This window comes from Garra rufa, chromosome 22, assembly GCF_049309525.1.
Source record: "Garra rufa chromosome 22, GarRuf1.0, whole genome shotgun sequence".
Lineage (NCBI taxonomy): Eukaryota > Metazoa > Chordata > Actinopteri > Cypriniformes > Cyprinidae > Garra > Garra rufa.
In genome coordinates, this window is record NC_133382.1 from 10,066,200 (window position 1) to 10,088,666 (window position 22,467).

The window sequence follows — 22,467 nt, forward strand, 5'->3', positions numbered from 1 at the left end:
TATCTATTTATGTTTATGAGACAATCATTATACTTCTGTATACTAATTATAATAAATGAATAAATAATAAACTATATATACATATATATTTATACATTATGTGTATATAAAATAAATAGGAGAATTATATATCTATCTAATAATTAAAATTTAGAACACTTCCAGCTAAAAAAAATTGCTTTAATTCAGTTATTTCTAACTTTTGCTGTAGTGTGTCAGTGGGAAATATCAGTTAATATTTCCAAACATTCATTTTGCCATTATCTGTAATCATACACAGAGATCTGATCTTATCATCATCCAGTCTGTCTAGAATGACATGAAGAAACACAAACTGAGACAGACTAAATCCAGAAGAACTTGTAGACATGGTCTGTCTATGGCAACGTCTCCAAGATACTTAATAAACCTACCTGCAAAGCTACAGTAACTGATAAAAGCTTTAGGCACTTGTGTAAAATCAGGATACTGTCAAAAATAATGTCACAAATAGATTTTCTTTATCAATTAACTTTTATTAACTAAATAAAATCAATTTGGTGTGACAAAATGTGCGTTTAAAGCAGCTTTTGCCCTATAGGTGCACTTTGCGCATAGGTAGATCTTTTGAAGCATCTTGGAGACATTACCACAGTTCTTCTGGATGTAGTCTGTCTCAGTTTGTTCTGTTTCTTCATGTCGTTCCAGACAGACTGGATGATGAGATCAGATCTCTGTGTGGAGCACTGGCTATTGTCAGACTCTTTGTGCAAACAAAAGTCTCACTTGATTATTACAATTAATGGCAAAATGAATGTTTGGAAATTAAAACATATTTACTGGCAAAAGATTGAAATAACTGACTTAAAACCATTTTTAGCTAGTGAAAATACTAGTGTTCTAATAATTTTTGCCACCACTGTAATAAAAATTATTTTATAAAATACACAGCATATGTTATTTCTTTTCATTCTGTCATACTACTGTACAGAAGAAAATCTTTTTACCTTGTGTCCAATTGTGTTTCACGCTTTTGCAAGTGTATAGCTACTCCAATAGCTGACCTGTGGGCTATTCGATGATGAGCACAAGAGGAGCGCTGATATATGGGAAGCATATCCACTGGATACAATCAGTCCGTGTCACCTTTAGGTCAGAGCAGAAGATGGAGACAGATATCTCATGGCTGATAGAATCACAAATCATAGAGTGCCGCTGAGATTGTTGGTCCTGCAGACACACTGAAGCAGGACCGCTAATCTGTGCCTGACTGAAATGTCGAATGCAACATGGCATGATTCCAGTTTACAGCTTTTTCAACATCAGTGATTAAAAGCAGCAGTGGAGACAATACCACAAAATGCACACAAATGTAATTAATTTTTCTCTTTCTTCACATGCAGCGTGTATGTAATATGTAATTACAATATGTACTATGACTGAGTTGAATTTATTGTGTAATAGAGCTTCACTGTAACAGAAACATTAAACATATTACAGATGAAAGAAAATATAGTTAGAAGAAATAATTACCTTCTGCCAAGTGCCATTATATCACCCCAATATGTACTTAATACACAAAGAAAAAATTAGATGCTTAACACCTCAGATGTTTAATTACATGAAGCTGCAAGACACAGAATAGCTCTCTTATAGGAATATTCATGAGTTTCAACAAGATTATCTAGAGAGACCACAATTCACAGATGTCATCTGTTGCCGGATGTGTTCCACTATCCAAGATGGCTATGCTTGATGTACTATTTCAATCAGTTAGAAAGCATAACCACCATCCTTCCTCTGACATAGAGACAAAGAGAGATTGCTATCATGTATCACAACAGATATATTGTTGTAATAATAGTGCATGTATTGCTTAATATGAAACAGGGAAATATAAAAAGGGGAAATTATGGTTTCTTACAACTGTGATTCAAGAATAATTTGCATTTGCTTACCAAAGTCTATAAAGAAAATGTTGTCTCCCTAGACCACAAAACCAGTCATAAGTAGCACAGGTAGCCTATATTTATAGCAAATGCCAACAATACATTGTATGGGTCAAAATTATCAATTTTTCTAAAGTAAAGATCATGTTGAAAATTATTTGTAAATTTCCTACTGTAAATACATCAAAACTTAATTTTTAATTAGTGATATGCATTGCTAGGAAGTTCATTTGGACAGCTTTAAAGGTGATTTTCTCAATATTTAGATTTTTTTTGTACCCTCAGATTTCATATTTTCAAATAGTTGTATCAACTGTATCAAATATTGTCATATCCTAACAAACCATACATCAATTTAAAAGAAATTGATCCTTATGTTTTGTGGGTCACATTTAGCAGCTGTATCATAATCCTTGTTCAAAAAGCTTTGGTCCGAGGTTCAAATGTGTCACTTTGAACTCAGATCACATTTTAAGAATCAAACTCTACACTGCAAAAATGCTTTACTTACTTAGATTTTTTGGCTTGTTTCCAGCCAAAATATCTAAAAATTCTTAAATCGAGAAGGATTTTCTAGACGAGTAAAAATAATTGTCTCGTTTTCAGAAGAAAAAAAAACCAGTCAAAATGAAGTGTGTTTTTGCTTGAAACATGGGGTAAGAAAAATAATCTTGTTTTCTGTCTGAAATAAGATTTTTTTGCTTACCCCATTGGCAGATTATTTTGCCTGTTCTAAGCAAAAGCTCAGTTAATTTTAACTTGTTTTATTTTAACTTGTTCATATGATTCTTTAGGGTCTTAATGAAAAGTCTCTAATATACTTTGGTTAAAAATTCTCAATAGTATTGTAAAAAAAACACACCCTTTTATCTTGTCAAAATCAGCTCTGCAAAATTTCAGCTCATTTTAAGACATGGGCCCTTTAAAGGAACCATATGTAAGAAATTTATGTCAGTTAATCATAAAATGGCCCTGAAATGTCACTAGACATTAAGAAATCATGTTCATTTCAAATACTTATATCACTGACAACAGTGGTCTGGCCAGGATATTGTCATTTAAAAGTGAGAGTTGCAGCCCACAACTGATGTTATTGTTGTCGTTTTGTGTTTTGGTCTGAGGCTCCACCCTCCAGCTATCTACCAATCACGAAGTCAGTAGAGTTTCGTGAGACGGGTTGCCAGCTCTGTTACAGCTGCGGCTATACTAACGTGTCGGATTAAACATGTATAACGTTACGAAACGAAAAAGACCTCGTTTTGAAACCGAAATACGTCGTGACAAAGTCCGAAATAAAACAAGGATTGGTATAGGATATGCCTTTGAAAGATGGAGACGGCTGAAAACGGAGAAGAATTTGAAGACAGATGCTTTCGTTGGTAATTTTTTCCTGAACAGGTAAGATTCATCTATGTTTGGCTAATTTTGCTTCAGTACTCAGTGGATTTTCCGCGGTCGGCCGAGCTAAATGCGTTCATAAAAAGCTTTATATCGCACCACTAGCAGGGTTGGAAAACAACCTATGTTCCGACTGAAATGTGGTATTACAGTACATCTTTGCGAAATATTTGGCTAATCGCCATCTGTAAATTTTTGCGATACATAATTACTTCGCAAAACATCTCTTGTGAAGCATAAACATAATTAACAGAAGAAAAACAAATTACTGTGTGTCACTTGCCGTTGGAAGCTCCTTATTGCAGCCTACTCCTGCAGCTTAGCTGGCAACCTCGAGTCAGGGGGGAGCGGGAGGGGAAACACCATTCTACAGTATTTTGAATGTGATTGCAGTACCAGTTTTGGCCACAATCCTACATACGGTTCCTTTAAATGCCACCAAACTCTGCTCGCCCCGCCCCTCTCTGGGATTATGTTTACTTTAGCATTTAGCCACGTTTGTCGGTGAAACTTGCCAACTAGCACATTATTAAGAAAGGCCATTTGCAAAGATGCATAAAAACCCCTCATACTCACTTCTGCTGTGGGTGAAGCTGCATCAGGAACAATTCGCATGAAGATAGATGCATATGTAGATCGGGATTGGCGCTTTCCATTTAAAAAGGAAAGTAACAGTAAACATCTGCGTCTTCAGCGGCTCAGATGTCAGTAGTAAATGACTACTGCTATGTTCATTATTACATCCAACAACAGAACACCTCAATCACTCAATTAGAGTCTTCCTCTGCACCTGAGTCACACAATGACAATTATATTCGGACTGTTTCAGCTCGGTGAGGGCGGGGCTAAGGTAAAACGCTAATGTCAATCAAATGTGTTTTGTCACAACGACAAGAAGCTAAGAATGAACTGATTTTAAAAAGGGGATATTACTTTTAAAGATTAATACCACTGGGTGGATTTTTATCATTGTAGGGTGGTTGCGTACACAAACTACCACATACATTAATGTTGTTCAAACAACATGTAAAATTTAGTTTGGCACCCGATGACCCCTTTAAGATTTTTTTGAAATCTTGGCTGGAAACAAGACAAAAAATCTAAGGAAAGCATAAGGAGGAAGTAATCCATAAGGAGGTATTTAATATTGTTTTTAAAGACAGCCTACTAAATGTAAATTAGTTAGCTAGTTCTATCCGTTTGTTTTTATGTTCTTCATCCCTCTGCTGTGTTAATAAACCTAGACAGGCTTTTGAACATTTCCTGTCTATCTATATTTATAAAATATGATGAAAGAAATAATAGTAGAAACAATATTTCAGAAAAAAAATTGTCTTCAATTTACGTGTTTAAAAGCTAAGACCGACAAAACATTCCCTCAGTTTGTTTTTGCAACACAACCTCCACAAAAACATCGATTATGAGTTGTTATTTTCAACGTTTTAATGTTTGATTGGTCTGTATCTCTTCTCAGTTGCTCTCAACGAATCAGCATCGAATGCGTTGAGAATGTGTTGTTTGCGTCGTCGATACGACGTCACGTAACAAACATTCTATCTAGCCAATCAACGCCCGAGTTTCATGTAAATAAATCACATTAGCCAATCACATAACAGGAAAAGCGGGCTTTTGACTCAAATTATTTCTGACGTCAACGTGCAAGCACACCTTTTACAGAAACGGCATCGGTTGGGGCGAGAGCACGAAGAAGATGGGCACAACAAGAGTGCCATCATTTTAACTCAAATTAACTCCATAGGTAGTTTTATACGCGATGTTTGTGTGTAATACTGAGTAATGAGCGAGCGGAGGCTCTCAGGAGACCGTTGATGTTTGTCCTCGTCTGAAGTTGAACACTGAAGTTGAAGTAAGGTTAGCTTAGCTAGCATCTCTCTCTGCTCGGCTCAATCCTGAGGAAAATATGGTGTCCTGGATGATATCAAGATCTGTCGTGTAAGTTTAATCCTCATTTCTTTTATAAACGTAGTTTGTTTTCTTTATTTTAGTTACTAGTTAGCCTATTAGCATCAATATACCGAAGACTAGACATTTAAGATAGTAAAAGTAACGTTAGATTTATGCTCTTCTAAATCCCACATTTGCTCAGATTGTTTAATCAAAGCGCTTTACTGTTTTTAAACACGACGTTTGGGACGAATCCATGTTATTTGAAAGATAAGAACCATGTGTGCCATAACAATTGCTGTGTCAGAGGCTTTTCTGTCAGTAGTGAAATTATTAATACGGCAGTGGACGTGTTAATTAGATATTTTTGTGTTGACTCCTTGTACAAAGGTTTTGTTGGGGCTTTTGGATTAGGTGGAGCTGTCATAAGGTTCTGACTCATCTCTCTGAACTTACTACGTATGGAACAGGGAGAGACATACAAAAAGAAAGATTTCCCCTCAGGGAGTCAAAAAGAATGTTTGTCTCTTGATATAATGTTTGTATCTCTGTAAACCTACGTATTTACAGTTTTAACTTTTAACTTTAGTTTTTTAGCTCTTTGTCTATCACTTCCTAATCAAAATTAAATTGAGACCCAACAATGCTGTTCAACAGGAAACAACAGTGTTTGTAGTTTAGGTAACTTGTTATATAATGTTTGCGCATATTTTATTTATTCTAGCTTTTTAAACATAATAGTTAGTTGAAGGCTAAACCAGTGTACAATACAGTTGCACCCATTTAGTTTGAGTTTTGCACACGTATAATGACACAAGTGATAGTCATCATCATTAAGTAATAATAAATATTGTGTAATTAATTGTTATTGTATATGAAAATCAAAAGCAGAAATAAAACCATAATTAATATTTGCACCAATTCAGATTTGAGTTTTTTCATGCTGACATGAATAATAATAATCATGAATAATCACATTTTATATTAATAATAATTATTACAGAGTGTTTTCATGACACATCATCAATTGGCCTTATTGGCAGCACTAAATGTAAACAATGCTGCTAAACCAAACAAACAGGAAAGGGTGCAATATTAAGACTAACTATAGTTAACAAGTGATAAAGATAAATATGAGCAGCATTAATTAAGAAATTACCCTAATATTTCACCTACCTGACTGGAAATGACACAAACAAACAAATGTTTTCAAGATTCTTGCTTTGGAAATCTTGGTTTCATTTTGGCCAACCACAAACGCCTTTTGTTCCTCATACACTTATTGCACTTTTCTTGATTGGTTATAGCTTTTGACAGTCTATAGTACTCCAAATGCTTTTCCCGGTCTGGACCGATTAGTATACATTCCAAAACGTGACAATAATTGACCATTTTCAGCAGCAATAATTAGCAAAGCTTGGAGTACTGTAGACAGCCACAAGTTATAACAAATAAAGGAGATGAGTGCAGAAGCTGTCTGAGGAACAAAGGCATTTGTGGTTGGCCAAACTAAAACCAGGATTTCCAGAGCAAGAATCTTGAAAACATTCATGTTTGATCGTGTCATTTCCGATCTGGTAGGTGAAATATTAGGCTAATATCTTAATTAATACTAATCGTACATGTCTTTACCACCTGTTAACTATAGTTTATCAAAATATTGTGGCCTTTCCTGCTTAATAAGTCCTTCTCTATATGATTTAGCAGCTTCCTACACTTTCTTTCTGTGGTTTAGACCGCATAAATTAGCAGAACAATATATTCAGTAGTACATTAACCTTGCAATCCATGTTATTGTCGCCGGTATGGCTGTGTATCCGGGTAACTGACCAAATTGTGACGTAAGTGCACCATCATATTCAGACTGTTGTGTCATAAGTAGAAATGAAACGAGATTAAGTAATGATATTAATAAAATATAATCCGTATCAAACCTCAATCAGTTGATCTCTTCTACAAATAGAGCACATTTGCCTTTAGGGTTGGAAAGATTTAAATGATTGATGATGTGTTTGTCCTTGTTTGGTAGCTCATTTGCAAACAGCAGGAAGAGTATCATTTTGGTTTATTTTGTGGGCAAGACACATTTTGCAACGTGGTCCCCATACAGCGTTCAACAGTCACTGGCAAGGAGTTAAGAAGAGACATAGTCCAAAGTACCAATTACCGTCCACCTTGCTAGTTTAGGGTTATAATTCTGCGGTTAGGATTTTACAACATGTACGATGTTGAAGTTCAAATATAGGACAATAACTGTAAGTTTATGGCAAGATAATGAGAAATCAAGACCACATATGCTGCGTGGATGTTTTTTTTCCAGCTTTGGCTTGAATATTTAAAGCACTGTGTATGTATAGAATGACCTAAAGCTATCAAGCAAGCAGTATAATGTTAAAAGCAGGCACATGTTAACACTGAGGATAAAATATAGAAATGTCTGTCAACTTTGTTAGGTTTATAAGCTAGTCTCTGAGAACAGGTTTGTCCTCATTTTTTTTCTTTGGGATAATGGTGGTGTTTATGTATCAACTACAGGGCTGTGTTTCTGATTGCTAAGTTTAGTTGCTTTTGATGATTTTATGAAGATGTAATAACAGGGTAACAGGGCTTAACGCTAAGAATTATTTTCTGCTAACCCAGTCAGGCCAGTAGTTCAGATTTTTACTTACTCTTCCAACATTTTCAGTGGCCACACCACAAAAAAGTAGCTGATAAATTAGTGAAATATAATAGGTAATTGTTTCCAATTTGTTCTCATAAATTAGGTTATGACACCAAAATGTAGATAGATATTTATTTATTTTTTTTAAATATGTGACGCTGGACAAGAAAACCAGTCATAATGGTCAATTATTTGAAATTGAGATTTATACATCTGAAAGCTGAATGAAAAAGCTTTCTATTGCTGTATGCGTTGTTAGGTTATGACAATATTTGGCCGAGATAGAGCTTTGAAAATCTGGAATCTAAGGGTGCAAAAAAACTAAATATTGAGAAAATCGCTTTTAAAGTTGTCCAAATAAAGTTCTTAGCAATGCATATTACTAATCAAAAATTAAGTTTTGATATATTTACAGTAGGAAAGTTTCAAATTATATTAATGAAACATGATTTTTACTTTATATCTTAATGGTTTTTGGCATTAATAAAAAAACTATATTTTTGACCTATACAATGTATGTTTGGCTATTTAATTTCACTCATTTTAATACCACAGCAATAACCAAATGTAGCCTAATATACATTTTAAACACCTTAAAATAGATAAACAGTATCAACAATATAAAATGACTGACATTTCTAACAATACAGCCAATTTTCAAAAATTGTATAACATTTTATTTTTTGCTCCACCGGTGAAGATAGTTATAAATTAATCCAAAGCAGACTTAGTTGTTAAATATTAACCCTCTTAAAACGTCCTTGTCAAATCAAATTAATAGACCAGAACAAGTTTTATTCCATTACAGTATGCAAACTGCGGAGGCTACATCTTTTGCATTTTCTTTTCAAAATTTGTTGGAATACAAAACAGTTCGAAAGGCCTAATGGCTGTGCACCTTGTCAGGCTTTTGAGAGCTGAACCATATGTGGTTTTGAAGGTTCCCAGCATCTGGCTCCAAGTAATAACCAATCCACAGCATCATCAGAATGAGCACTGCCTTTCCGTTCCTTAGCAGGAAACTCAAAGTTGACCTAAACCTGAGTGTCAAGGCCCGTCTGATGGTTTTATTTTTTCAGCTGCACACCCTGAGAGCGATACCCCGCTTCACAAAAATACTTTCAAGACCACTCAGTGCAGGTCCCGTTTCCTTCAGGGGCCCACTGGAGGAAGACCAACTCCTTGTTGCGAAAACAATGAAAGACTGATGTGCAGCACATTTATTTGTGTTTCATAGGGGCCTTGCAGGTTCTGTTGAGGGAGGAGAGGCCAAAGGCAGACAGTGAGGAGAATCAAAGCCTTCCAGCGAACTGATTGCTGAACCAACAAGTTCAGCGGAGTTTATGGCTTTATTGCACACTGTTAGGGCTGGGCGGGTTGACAGTATATACCCTGCAACGATAGAAACCTTTTAACCGGTAGAGCGGGTTGTGTCCCGAACCTGTTATTAGGGGGTGTTTGTTAGGCACAACACAAAGCAGAGTTTAGTTAATGGTTACCAAGCAATAGCTTGGCACGTTAATAATGAATTAGTATTATTATGTTTACATCAACTTTAATATTTTTATAATGCTAGCAGTACTTTTAATGTTCTTTTGTTTTTAACTCAAGCGATACATATTGTCAAGACATATTAGTTTTTCAATTATTAGTCTTTTCTTTTAGTTTGCAACCTGTTTTTTTTTTTTTTTTTTTTCAAATAAAATAAAAATGTCAAATTAAAGTAATCAAATGTGAATGATTGACCTTTGTAAAATTAAAAAAAATAGACATTTTCATATTATATATAAAATAAGTCTGACAAAAGATTCTAGATCAGCTTTTTTTCCATATTGGTAAAGACTTGTATTTGAGAGAGATTATTGTTTTTATATATTCTGTCCTGCATACTTAATTATTCATAGCATGGGACATGTTACTATAGTCTGTTCTGAGAAATGCATTGGGTTTGCATGTAAACTGAATGACAGATGAGTCAGCAATAACTTACATGACTGATATCTAAAGATGTGCAGAGCTGTTGGCGTGTTGGTGATAACACCAAACGACATGTTTTGCTTGGTTGAGAGTAAAAGTGACTGTAGACTATTTTAAACTGATAAAGGACTGTTATTTCATTTATAAAGCTATAAATTTAATATATGATAACTGTGTAAAGTCCTTAAGTGCTCAGACTAATGCCATGCCCTAACCAGGCAAATTTCACCAGTTTAAATATTTTTTATGTTCTCATTTTTATTAGCTATTTTAGTCTAGTTTTATTATGTTTGGCATGCATTTTTTTGTGATAGTAATGTATTTATTTGAGAATTTAGTTACTTTAATTTGTTTCAGAAGCACTTTCATTATTAGTTTTATCCCTCGTGACTAAATGTAAAAAACAAGTGTTAAAAAAAAAAACATGTAGCTTCCAGAAATTGACAGTAAATGTATGGTAGTGGAGTTTTAAGTTTCACGTAAGCTTTACAGATTAAACCTAAATTAACAGTAATGAAAAAACATTTTTACTCATGTTTAATTTTTTTTTTTTTTATCACTTCCAAAAACATAAAAAAATATGTGCGGTTTATTTCAGTAATTGTGAATGCTGCCATCCGAACCCTGGTGCGCACCAAAAAATTGGACCAAGACCACTAGAAAGATTTGTCTCGGTCCGCTTTCAAACAAACTCTGTTGTGGCTTGAATGAAATATGAATGCAACATGGACCAAATACTTTTAAACAAACCAAAAACAGGAAGTAATGACAAATAGTTTAAATTCAGACTTGGGAGATTCATTGAAGTGAAAGTTGTCATCAAAGTGAAAGTTTGAGTTATTCCCCCAATTTTTCAGTCTTTTGATTTCTGTCAACTACAGTGATATTTCATTCATTTTAAAGTGTCCTTGTTACACATTACATCTACTTGCTATTATAATAACAATTAATTATACATAATTACATGCAAGAAACTCTAAACCAAACCTTAATCCTAACCCTAACTATATAATAAGTGCATGTAGTTAAATAATATTATTCAGTACTTAAATGTATAATTACATTGTAAAAAGGACACTTGAAAATAAAGTGTAACCTAAATTCCACTCCACAGAGTTCTGATTGGCTGATTGTGACGTCACATGGCCTTTTCTCTTTCAGTGGAAAGATAAATGACTTGCCGCTGGAAATATACGGCTTGTTTAGAACACAGAGAATCGCTGTCTGTTTATTTCAGGTTTCTTTGTGTCCACAGACTAGAACTGAATTGTGGGAAAACTGTTGTCCACCACTGTCTACAGTCAGTCTAGCCAGCTCTTTGTAAATTACTGAGCACCGATGTAGGTGAATTTCCTCGTTTGACGCTGATTAACAATCGTCCAATGAAAGAAAAATACTAGTTATTAGGCACACAGAGCCGCATGAATGCGAGTAACAGATCTGTAAATTACAGTGCTCGAGGGAGAGCGGAGGGGGGAAGGGTTGAGAGATGTGTGGAGCCGAACACCATTGTTACAGCCTGGTGCCTCTGCTGTTTCTATGGCAACAGGAAAATAAACTGCTGCCAAGGTGGATCTTTGGATGAGGACCATGCAACAGGGAGAACTTTGTGAACATGTGTGCCGTGCACATCCATTGCACACATCTTAGAATTGTTGTGTATTCAATGGCTCATAAGCGCCCTTTTTTCCATTGAGTGTTAAAACTAATTATTATTGGATAATTGATTAACCGTTTTTTTTTTTTTTAATAGATTAATCCGGGTGTAAAATACAAACATAATATAGATGTTTTCCAGGCATAGTGTGCACATGTATTTTCCTTATCGATTAGATGTTGCAGCCCTGTTTTAAACCTATAGACTGGTGCTGAGTAAAGAAAAATAACAGAAGCCTGTCCACACAAATGGCCATAGTCGAAGAAATAGAAAGAAAATACAGATTTGTTGCTGTCTTAGTAGACTTGGTTTCTTCAAAGCTGTACCAGAGCCAAGTTTTCAGGCTGATATTGGAGTAGGCAGGATTTCTGGGTCACACACTGTCTATAATTGGCAGAGGAAATGGTACAAACTGTCCCCAAATTTAGCTGCACTGCTGAGTCAAGAAGCCTGTCTGTCTGCCTGCAGAGACATCGTACCTCTAAATCATCCAAGTGCAGAGGTAACGTTTCAACCTGAGACAGTTCGCCAAAAAGCTACTTTGAATGACTCTTTTAGCCCTCGGGGGAAATGCCATTTTTCAAAGCACAACCTTGCTGTGAAAGTGAAACACTGGTTTCAGAGAGCAGCATTATCATCTGGTAAACATCAAGGCTGGTTCCTGCCTGTGAAACCTCGGAAAAGTCTGCGTGGCATGTCGAAACGAATGCTAGCAGAAGCTTTTGTCTGTTATCACATGCTGTCTCGGCCACAGGCACTTTGGGGCAAAAATTTAGCTCCACATCTTTGTGTCGCCCTGCTTTTGCTGTGTTTATCCTCCTGAACTTACTTGTGTGGGTCCAGATGAGAAAGGGATTTGTTTTGTGTATGGCACTTCTAATTGCTCTGTGCCAGTGGAAGTGGTAGTTCACTATCATCAGTCGGTTCTAGTATCTTCTGCTAGTTTCCTAACAAATTTAGTCTAGCGGAACATAATAAATGGGGCTCGTGTGAGAGCCACAGGCTACACGTGAAGGGTTGGCACTGGGCCCATCTGCCAGTTTATTGGCTAGTCTCAGGTCAGTTGCTCATAGGGTGGAATTAAATATCTTAAAGGTCCACTGAAGGGCTTTGAAACATCCAGGGTTAGTCTATGTGTTGACGTAATTTTAACTGAAATAGGAAGACAGGCACAGAATGTAGCATTCTGTGTAGAATTCAAATGGGTCAGATACATTTTATTATCATTTCTCTGGACCAGAGCAGAGTGTGTGCGCTCTGCAGCCGTTTGTGTGACAGCATGAAACCAGATTTCTTTTGTCTCAATGGAAAATATATTTACCTTTTCTGAATCAATCTCTATCCCCTATATAGTGCTCTACATGCCATTCATCATACAGAAAATACTAATTCTGTGCAGCTAAACCTGTTTTTGTTGTGTAGAAAGGCAGGATGTTTCGGATTCTAGAGAACATTTGATTGGACGGGAAGTATGATGAGCAGCTGAAGTGCAGGGTGATGTCATCAAATCGTTGATCCATATTGGTGGAAGCTAGAAACTGTACGTTTTGAATGCTTATATCTTGTGAATGCAAATTTTGGCATTATTTTGAAACACACTAGCTTCAGGCTAAAATATTCATACTAAAAGCCAAAAAAAACCTTCCAATTTGGGGACTTTAAAGGATTACAGCTAATTTACTCACCCCCCTTGTCATCCAAGATGTTCATGTCCTTCTTTCTTCAGTTGTAAAGAATTTATGTTTTTTGAGGAAAACATTTCAGGAATTTTCTCCATATAATGGACTTCTATGGTGCCCACGAGTTTAAACTTCCGAAACTGCAGGTTAAATGCCGCTTCAAAAGGCTCTAATTTATCCCAGCCGAGGAAGAGGGGTCTTATCTAGTGAAACGATTGGTTATTTTCTTAAATGTATGATTTCTACACTTTTTAAACACAAATGCTCATCTTGTCTAGCTCTGCGATGCGCATGTGTATTCTGTGCGCTCAAGACAGTTCAAGACAGTAAGGGTATGTCAAAAAACTCCCATCTCATTTTCTCCTCCATCTTCAAAAACGATACATAAGACCTCCCTAGATAAGACCCTTCTTCCTTGGTTGGGATTGTTTAGAGCCCTTTGAAGCTGCATTTGAACTGCATTTTGAAAGTTCAAACTCTTGGGCACCATAAAAGTCCACTATATGGAGAAAATTCCTCAAAAAACATCATTTCTTTACGACTAAAGAAAGAAAGACATGAACATCTTGGATGACAAGGGGGTGACTAAATTATCCGTGAATTTTTGTTCTGGAAGTGAACTACTCCTTTAATGATTCACTGACGTGAACAAATCAGTGTGATCTCTTTTCCACGTTCAGCCTGTGTTTATATTATATCCAATTATACTGGATAATTTTCCAAAGTTAGGTCATTGCTCAAAGTTTCTGTATACAGACCTGTTAAAATATTTAAAAGGGTGGTTCCTCCAAAATTAAATTCTGTCATTGTTTACTCACCCTCCACTTTTTCCAAACCTGTGAGTTTTTATTTTCTTCTGTTAAGCACAGAAGAAGATATTTTGAGCATTGTTGGTAATCAAACAGTTGATGAATTTGAATGCTTCGTGAATTTGTTTTATAAAATAACATGAAGATAAATTTCTGTCCTTAATATTGTGTAGTACAAGTTTGGACTTCTGAACCAAAAACAGCAAGCGCTAGTTCTCTTAACACCCCTGCTCTCTATATGGACTGCAGTCCACATGGACTCTATTAGGGCATGTTTTACATTAGGTGTCTCCTGCATTTTTGTCCCCTCTGTGTTCTTTATTTTTCTTTCGGAACGGAAGAAAAAGGAAATCATTGTTTACCTTGTAAACACAATCAGACTGCGGAAGTGAGTGGCTTTTAATAGCGCTAGACACACAGATGGGAGTATCCAAGCCCATTAATCGTCCTGCTTTTGAAGAATACCGAGAGAGTTACAGTTGTGTTCCCTTTATTTATTTATTTTACCCTCTTTTTCTTTACACAGGCTGGTTTTTGGAAACCTGTACCCAGCATACTACTCATACAAAGCAGTGAAAACCAAAAACGTCAAAGAATACGTAAGTAAACATTCACATACGTGTGCATTTCTTTTGGTTGTTTTTCATTTAGCAGGCATTTAATTTTCTAAACCAGATTGCAGTTTAATTGTTACAGGCTCAGTCCACTCTCAAATAACCTGAGGCTAAGTGTCCTGCTGAGGGGCTCAGTTGTTATCATTAATCAACACTTCTACAACTTTTGGGTTACTTGCCCAGATTTTTAACTGCTAAGTCACAGCACTCCTTTAAATGAGACGTGAACAGCCCAGCAGATTATTGTTTCTGTGCATGTTCAGGCATGTTGGGAGGGAGTGTGCGTTGGCTTGTATATCTGGATCAGGTGTCACGTTCTCTCTGCACTTACTGTTTTAAAGGACTTGCCCTGTGAGAGCCCATCCTACATCCTCAGGAGAAAGATCAATGCAGGTGTTATGCTGTAATGCTATTTCAGGTCCAGCCGGAATCAGTGTCATTTATAGTCAGCGACACCTTTAAGCAACATTGTGGTGAACCTGCAAAGCAGGAAATAATGAGGAAAAATATGCAGAATGTGGTTTTGCCCCATTGAGGCCAAACCATAATCTTGTCAACGTTCCCTTTGTTATTGTGAAATGGTTAGAATGGTTTTAGTTTTAAAATCAAAATATAGTGTGCTTTTATTTATAAGTTTTATTTTTGGATAAACTATCCCTTTAAACATTCCTCTTACTTGGCTGTCATGTCTTTGTCTGCTTTAGACAGCTAATTTTAGGTTTCCTTAGTGGTTGTACTGATGGTATTTCAGTACCCTAGTAATCTTAGAGTCTGTTTGTATCAGTACTGCATTGCAGTGAATTGAGTTACATCTACTGTGAAATGCATTCCCATCTTCTTAACTTGTAGAAGCTACACCAGCACTACCTCTCCTAAACAGAACTGTTTTGTGTCATTCATCACAGTATTTTGGAAATTTCTACAACCAAATCCCAATTTTCAATATGAAATAGTCAAAAATAAATACATTTTCTACACCAATTTTCTAACACAAAGGTGTTCTGTTTGTTTTACATTAATTGTGGTCAGTAAGTACATGTAAATATATCAATAAATCAATATACACAGGGCATCAACAGTAATGATTTTCTGAGCATAAACATTTACTTAGAAAGTGGTTCCTGATGAAACTCTTTATCTGTTGGAATGTAATAAAATACTATGAAAAACATTTCAGATTTAGACACTGGGAACAGAGCAAGGATATTCTAAGAAATGTTTGCTCAAAGGAGTGTTTAGTGGGCAAGCATGTTGAGTATGACATGACATGTTGTAAAAAAACAACAAAAAATAAATCTATTTTTGTTAAAAACCAGCAGCTGTGTTTGCCAGAACCTTACTGTAAAAAGGGTAGCAACATTTTAGGTTTTATGGATTTAAAAAAAAAAAAAAAACTTTTTTTTAAAAATAAAAACATGAACAAACTAAATCATATGTTATACCAAAGTACTAAAATCTAAAACTTTTATCTTTATAATATACTAAAAACCACCGTTAAAAAACATGGGTTTCACAAGGAAATTCTGTCAATGTCAAATTAACATTTTTCCACTGTGAATTACAAGATGGCTTCTTTTGAACTTCAACTTTCAAAGTACTCCAAAATGTTCGTTATACAGTATCTCACAAAAGTGAGTACACCCCTCACATTTCACCAACCATTTTAGTATATCTTCTCAAGGGACAATGCTATAGAAATTTTAGAGTAGTCAATGCGCAGCTTGTATAGCAGTATAGATTTACTGTCCTCTGAAAATAACTCAACATACAGCCGTTATTGTCAAAATGGCTGGCAACAAAAGTGAGTACACCTTAAATGATAATAGCAGTATGTTGTTTAATTATGCAAAGCCACATGTCCTATTCATCATGTTTATGTTTTTATCTGCTTGACAGGACTATTCCACGTTGTGTATCTTGTATTAGAGCAGTTAAAATTAGGTGCTTTTAAGTACTATTCTCTCATACTGACCACTGGATGTTCAACATGGCATCTCATGGTAAAGAACTCTCAGAGGATTTGAGAATTAGAATTGTTGCTCTTCACAAAGATGGTTATTAGAGGTTCACTAACACCCTGAAACCGAGTTACACTACAGTGGTAAGGGTCATACAGAGGTTTTCCAAGATGGGTTCCATTCGGAACAGGCCTTGCAAGGGTCGATCAACGAAGTTGAGAAAAGTGCTCAGACCGTATGCCACACACTGCAGCAAGTCGGTTTGCATAGGCGTCGTCCCAAAAAGAAGCCTCATCTGAAGCTGGCTCACAAGAAAGTCTGCAAACAGTTTGCTGAAGACAACCTGTCCAAGAGCATGAATTATTGTACCCATGTCCTCTGGTCTGATAAAACTATAAGATAAACTTGTTTGACTCAGATGATGTCTAGCAAGTGTGGCGATGCCCTGGTGAGGAGTACCAAGAAAATTGTATCTTGCCTACAGTCAAGCATGGTGGAGGTAGCATCACTTTTGTTGCTAATGTCTGTATGTTGAGTAATTTTCAGGGGACAAAAAAACTATACTGCTATACAAGCTGCACATTGACTACTCTAAAATATATGCAAGTTTAATTTCTATAGTATTGTCCCTTGAGAAGATATACTAAAAAAGTTGCTGAAATGTGAGGGGTGTACTTTTTTTTGTGTGACAGACTGTATCTATTCTATTGCAGTTTGCAAGTCTGGAAAAGAAATCGGCTGAAATAAAACAACAAAGCCGCTGGTTGCCAATTTATATGAATTAATATCGATTTTGGAGTAAAACAAATATTCAGCAAAAGATTCAGCATTATGATTGGTCAGATAACCTGTCAGTCAAGCTCCTGTGAAGGGTGCTCTGAAACCAGTTGTCATACCAGCCTTATTGTCAAACCAATGATATATTTGACCTGTAGAGAACTGCAGCAGAGAGAGCTCAGGAGCACGGACACTGGCAGCCCAACATCACGGATGTTTATGTGCTTCGCTAGAATGTTGAATGTTTGAGTGGAAAGTCAGAGCAAACCCTTGGAAAAAAGAAGAAAGCTAAATCGACCACAAAAGCTGCTTTTTAAAAAACATGTCATAACCATTTCTGCGTTTGCCTTTGAGTGCAGACGGGTAATTGAGAAACCTCTTTCAAACCATTTTCAAAATAGAACTGGACAAATGATGCTTTGTGTTGCAGGCCTTTTTATAGGGCCAGTGGACTGGAGTTGCTGGTTTACATTGGACTTAAAATAAAGTTTAAAGGCAGCTTGACAAAGCCTGTGTTTACTAGCATAGACTATATGCTCTTAGAAACCGCACTGTGGTTTTTCCACTCGGAGCAATTCTGTACAATGCCTACAACTCCTGTTTGCTAGATAAACAGAGTGGGTCAGCTCATATGTCTTTAAACGTTGAACAAAGAAACCTCTCCACAGTACACACGTGGAGCAGGAAAGGAATACGTTCATTCACAATCAGGATACTTCAAAGGTTTTTTTTTCCTCGTTGGAAATCCAGGCTACACAACTGCTTATCAACATGCAGCACCGAACAGGAAAGGCATGCTTGTCTTGGGCGCCGGCCTATTCTTGAATCGCCTTCAAATCAGTTCTTTAAACGAGATAGAACAAAGCGGTGGAAATTCTGCTTACATCTCACATACTTCTCTAATTGAAGCCAGGTAATTGCAGACTTGTAATAAATAGGGTTGTCTGGAGGATTATGTGAGGAAGGATTCTACATCTGATTAGATTTCTAGTATCGATGCAGTCAGCAACCAAAGCGCTCCACGCTACGAGAAAAGATCACCGCTGGTGGATTTCAATTGATGGTTTGTCACGGAGCGGCAGCTTTCCTGCGGCTGATGCAACGCATTGATCTTTCTCAGACCGCTGAAGGTTCATTGGGAGGACACCAATTAAATCTGACGCCTCCTGTCAGGCTGGTAATGCTGCCTCTGCATGGATTCATTTGACTTTGTTCAGTGAGGCTGAAAATATCACCTAATACCTCCGAGAGCTGCAGCTCAAGGCTGGGGATCACATGACTGTCTGCACGGGCGTTTGAAATTGAAATGCTAAGAAGCTGGCTGAAAGCTCGCTGTGGTTGAGAGCAGAGGAGAGGTAGAGCATACCAAACAGGTCTTGCTGCAGAGAGACACACACAGAGAGCCGCGATGGAAATTAATGTCACGGTCATAATGATTTTTTGTTACACTCGACTGTGTTTCCGTCTCCTCCTCGGAAAAGAGGTGCACTTGGATTTGTGTTAGCGAGCCACTCTGTGCAGAAAGATTAGGCGTTGTCTCTACTGAACAGGAAATTCTTTGCTTAATCAGCATTTTTGTGTATTTAAACCCTCTCCAACAATGACTATCATTTTGAGATCCATCTTTGCACACTGAGGACAACTGAGGAACTGTTACAGGTGGAGCTTTTTAAATTTGAAGATTAGGGTGTATGTAACCTATTTTGTCTTCTGGGAAACATGCAAGTATCTTCTGTAGCTTCTAAAAAGTAGAACTAAATGGAAAGAAAGAAGAAAATGTACACCTTAATTTTGTTCAAAACTTTACACCCCTGGCTCTTAATGCATCACTTTAGTCTCTCAGTTGTCCTCAGTGTTAAAAGATGAAATCTTTTTCATCTCAAAATCATACAGTCATTGTTGGAAAGGTTTCAAATACACAAAAATGCCGAAAAACCAAAGAATTTGAGGGACCTGAAAGATTTTTCTAAAGAACAGCAGGCAGTAGTGATGCGCGGATGGCGGTTATATCTGCGGGCGCTGCGGATAATCCGCAGGTCGGGTGGGTCGGGTAATAAAAAAATGCATTCTGATTATTTGCGGGTGGGTCGCGGGTGGATGAGATAAATCAATAATGATGCAAATATTGACTACATTTTCTAAAACTTTAACGTGTTTTAAATAAGTTTTTCATCAGGCAGACGATTTCATTTGTGTGTGTGTGTTTGCCTGTTCGAGAAGTTTTTGGTGACAGAAACGGTGACATTCCCTATAAAGTTTGAAGGGAGTTATGCCTGTGCTAATGCTATTGAGCACGGTAATGCAGTGATCGGCTTTGCGTTTACCCACTTCTCTGATGCGCATCATTCAGTAGAGTCCTGCATTAGCCAAAATCATGACAGTCCAACACATGAATAGCTAATTCAGTCGCATGTTAATAGATTGAAATATTCCCTAAAAACAGTGATGTGGTCAGGACCGTGGCGCCGGCTTCTTTTCAAATTTTTTAGACGATTTGCCTAATGCGCCTGTGCCCGCTCTGTCCCCAGATGCTGCCTGTTCATTCATACGCGAGAGCATATCAGGCTATAGGCGCGCAATTGTATAATAATACAATTATTATTGATTACTTATTTGAATCAGTAGATTATAATGAAAACAATACCTTAAAAATGAAAAGAAGCAGATTTTTACGATCAGACATTTCTTAAACTGGTGAACCCCTGTAAACTTCAGTCCAAGCATGCGTTCAAATAGTAAGTTCAGAACGGCTCTAATACAGAGAAAACCCGAACAATTTTGTCAGAGATTGCGGAGAGTCGCATCCAGATATCAGTTAACGTTATTCTTTTCTGCGTGGATTTGGCTTAAAATCGTGAGTGATTAAACGTATACAAGTGTGCAGCGATGTGCAGATCAGCTGATCAATCTGCTGTTAAAAATGAACCATCCATTTATCATATCATCATGCAAAACTAAGAATTACAATAAGTGTTATATGACGATCGGGTGCGGTTATCTAAAGCAGAGAAAAATATAGGTGCGGGTGGGTGGTGGGCGGATCATTTATTTGAAGCTGCGGATTCGGGTGACGATTGAGCCCATCCGCGCATCTCTAGCAGGCAGTTTAACTGTTCAGGACCAGTGATGCGCCATGGGTTGATCCAAAATGAGCAGGTGCCCGCAGTCACCTGCTGTTACGAGTCATCCAAAAATATTTTTAATGATATTCGGGTCGTGGTCGGTCGGGTCGTTTGAAATAAAGATGCCAATTAAACCTTTGTAATTTATATAGTACTAGACGCAATTTTCTATGAAATACATAGACCTACACTTTATTGGCTGAATAATATTTACCTTTTGAATGTTGAGCGTTATTAACTGTTGAATAAATGCTGGCGCGGGACAAAATGCCTGATTTCCCAGCAAGTTGAACTGAGCAATGCCATTGTGCCAATTTGATAGGCTACTTTTAAACGCATATTACTCAGTAATGTCAGCTTTGTGTTTTCTGAGAGGGGGTGGGATTTTTGTTGGGAAAGTCGGGGGAGAGACGCACATTAGACTGGATAAACACATGCAGCATCTTAATTGTTAAGAAAATGGTATTCCTGATAAATCTCTCGAATATTTTGATTATGTCCAATGCTTCTCTTTCTTTTTGGAATTATTAGACTCATTTCACATGTCTTTTCAAATGCCTAGGCCTGTTTAATTTGCTTAATTATAAAATTTCTAGCACTATTTTTAAACGTTTATTCAAGCAATAATATATAAATTATCTCATGTATATGATTAACCAGAGATTAAAAGCGAATTCCAAGTAAAAACTGTATTTTTTCTTTACATTTCCAGAGAGCGAAACGAACGAATTTATTCATTACTTAATAAATTCAAATCACTATAATTTCCTTATTCATTTGATACAACTATTATAGCTATACAAATATAAAATAATATTATTTTGTCATATTCGTGATTCCTGAATTTATATATGAAAACTTCATTTTGAAGTGCATTCGTTATGTTTATATAAGAAAATTCGTAAACCTAGCCTATTAAGTTGATTTAATATTCATGATAATTTTTAGAAGAAGTTAAAAGTTAAGAAAAAAGGAATTAGCTTGTAGTCTATATATATTTAGGGCTATAGGCTAATCTTTTTCTTAACTCTTATTACACTGTAGATCGAAATAAAGTAATTCTTGATCATATTTAACATCGGAGAATCACTGACATAATTTAGAGTACTTCGAAAATGAAACTATTTAAATCTGTATAAAGGAAAGACTAAATAAATCACAACAAGAACAATCTGTAGTTTTCTTGTAATCAAGAACATTTCTTTTGACAAAATGAATTGCGGGCGGGTTAGTTGAAAACATTGGTCGGGTTCGGGTTGTGTATACACTGACCCGCGCATCACTATTCAGGACAAACAGGGACTCATGAACAACTATCACTAAACAAACAAAAAAAAAACCCAGCTGTGGATCATTCAGGTAACAACACAGTATTGAGAATCAGGTGTATGTAAACTTTTGAACAGGATCATTTTTATAAATGTAGCTATTATGTCTACGTCTTATGTGAAATATCCTATTCAGGTCAGTTCTAAATAAAAAAAAAACAACAACATGCATTTTGTACGATCTCTCTTATTTTGGTAAAATAATTAACATTTTAAGGATTCTGCGAGGTGTATGTAAACTTTTTTGACTTCAACTGTATCTGTGCAGTGTATTGTTATCTTCTAATTTTTTTTGTTTGTTTGTTTTAATTGCTGTCCAACCATTAGAGACATTTCTTATTCTTATACCTCAACTAAACAGTTGATCATCACTCCCTCATAATGTGCAACAGTTTCTGCCTACTTATTCATTAGCCTTGGTTCTTGAAGTATGTAGAAGTGCCTATAGAGCTAAAGAGTTATTAGCCATGATATATATAATATTTTTATTTTTATTTTTTTAGGTGCGATGGATGATGTACTGGATTGTTTTTTCCCTGTTTACAGTAGTGGAGACTGTCACAGATCTAACCATAGCCTGGTGAGTCTGACACTCAAGTCTTCCTTCACATCAGCGACGCATTTACCTGATTACAAGTGATTCATGTCAGGCT

General features: G+C 36.3%; 1 protein-coding gene across 1 annotated transcript in view; it reads left to right on the forward strand.

Annotated features, from left to right (window-relative positions):
* The first annotated feature begins 5,009 nt into the window (after positions 1-5,009).
* reep3b (receptor accessory protein 3b) overlaps positions 5,010-22,467 on the forward strand; it is a 29,755-nt gene continuing 12,297 nt past the window's right edge. Inside the window, exons 1-3 of the mRNA XM_073828257.1 lie at positions 5,010-5,279; positions 14,542-14,614; positions 22,318-22,394. Coding sequence (XP_073684358.1) covers positions 5,248-5,279; positions 14,542-14,614; positions 22,318-22,394 — 182 coding nt within the window. The 5' untranslated portion in view covers positions 5,010-5,247. The remainder of the gene's footprint in view (positions 5,280-14,541; positions 14,615-22,317; positions 22,395-22,467) is intronic.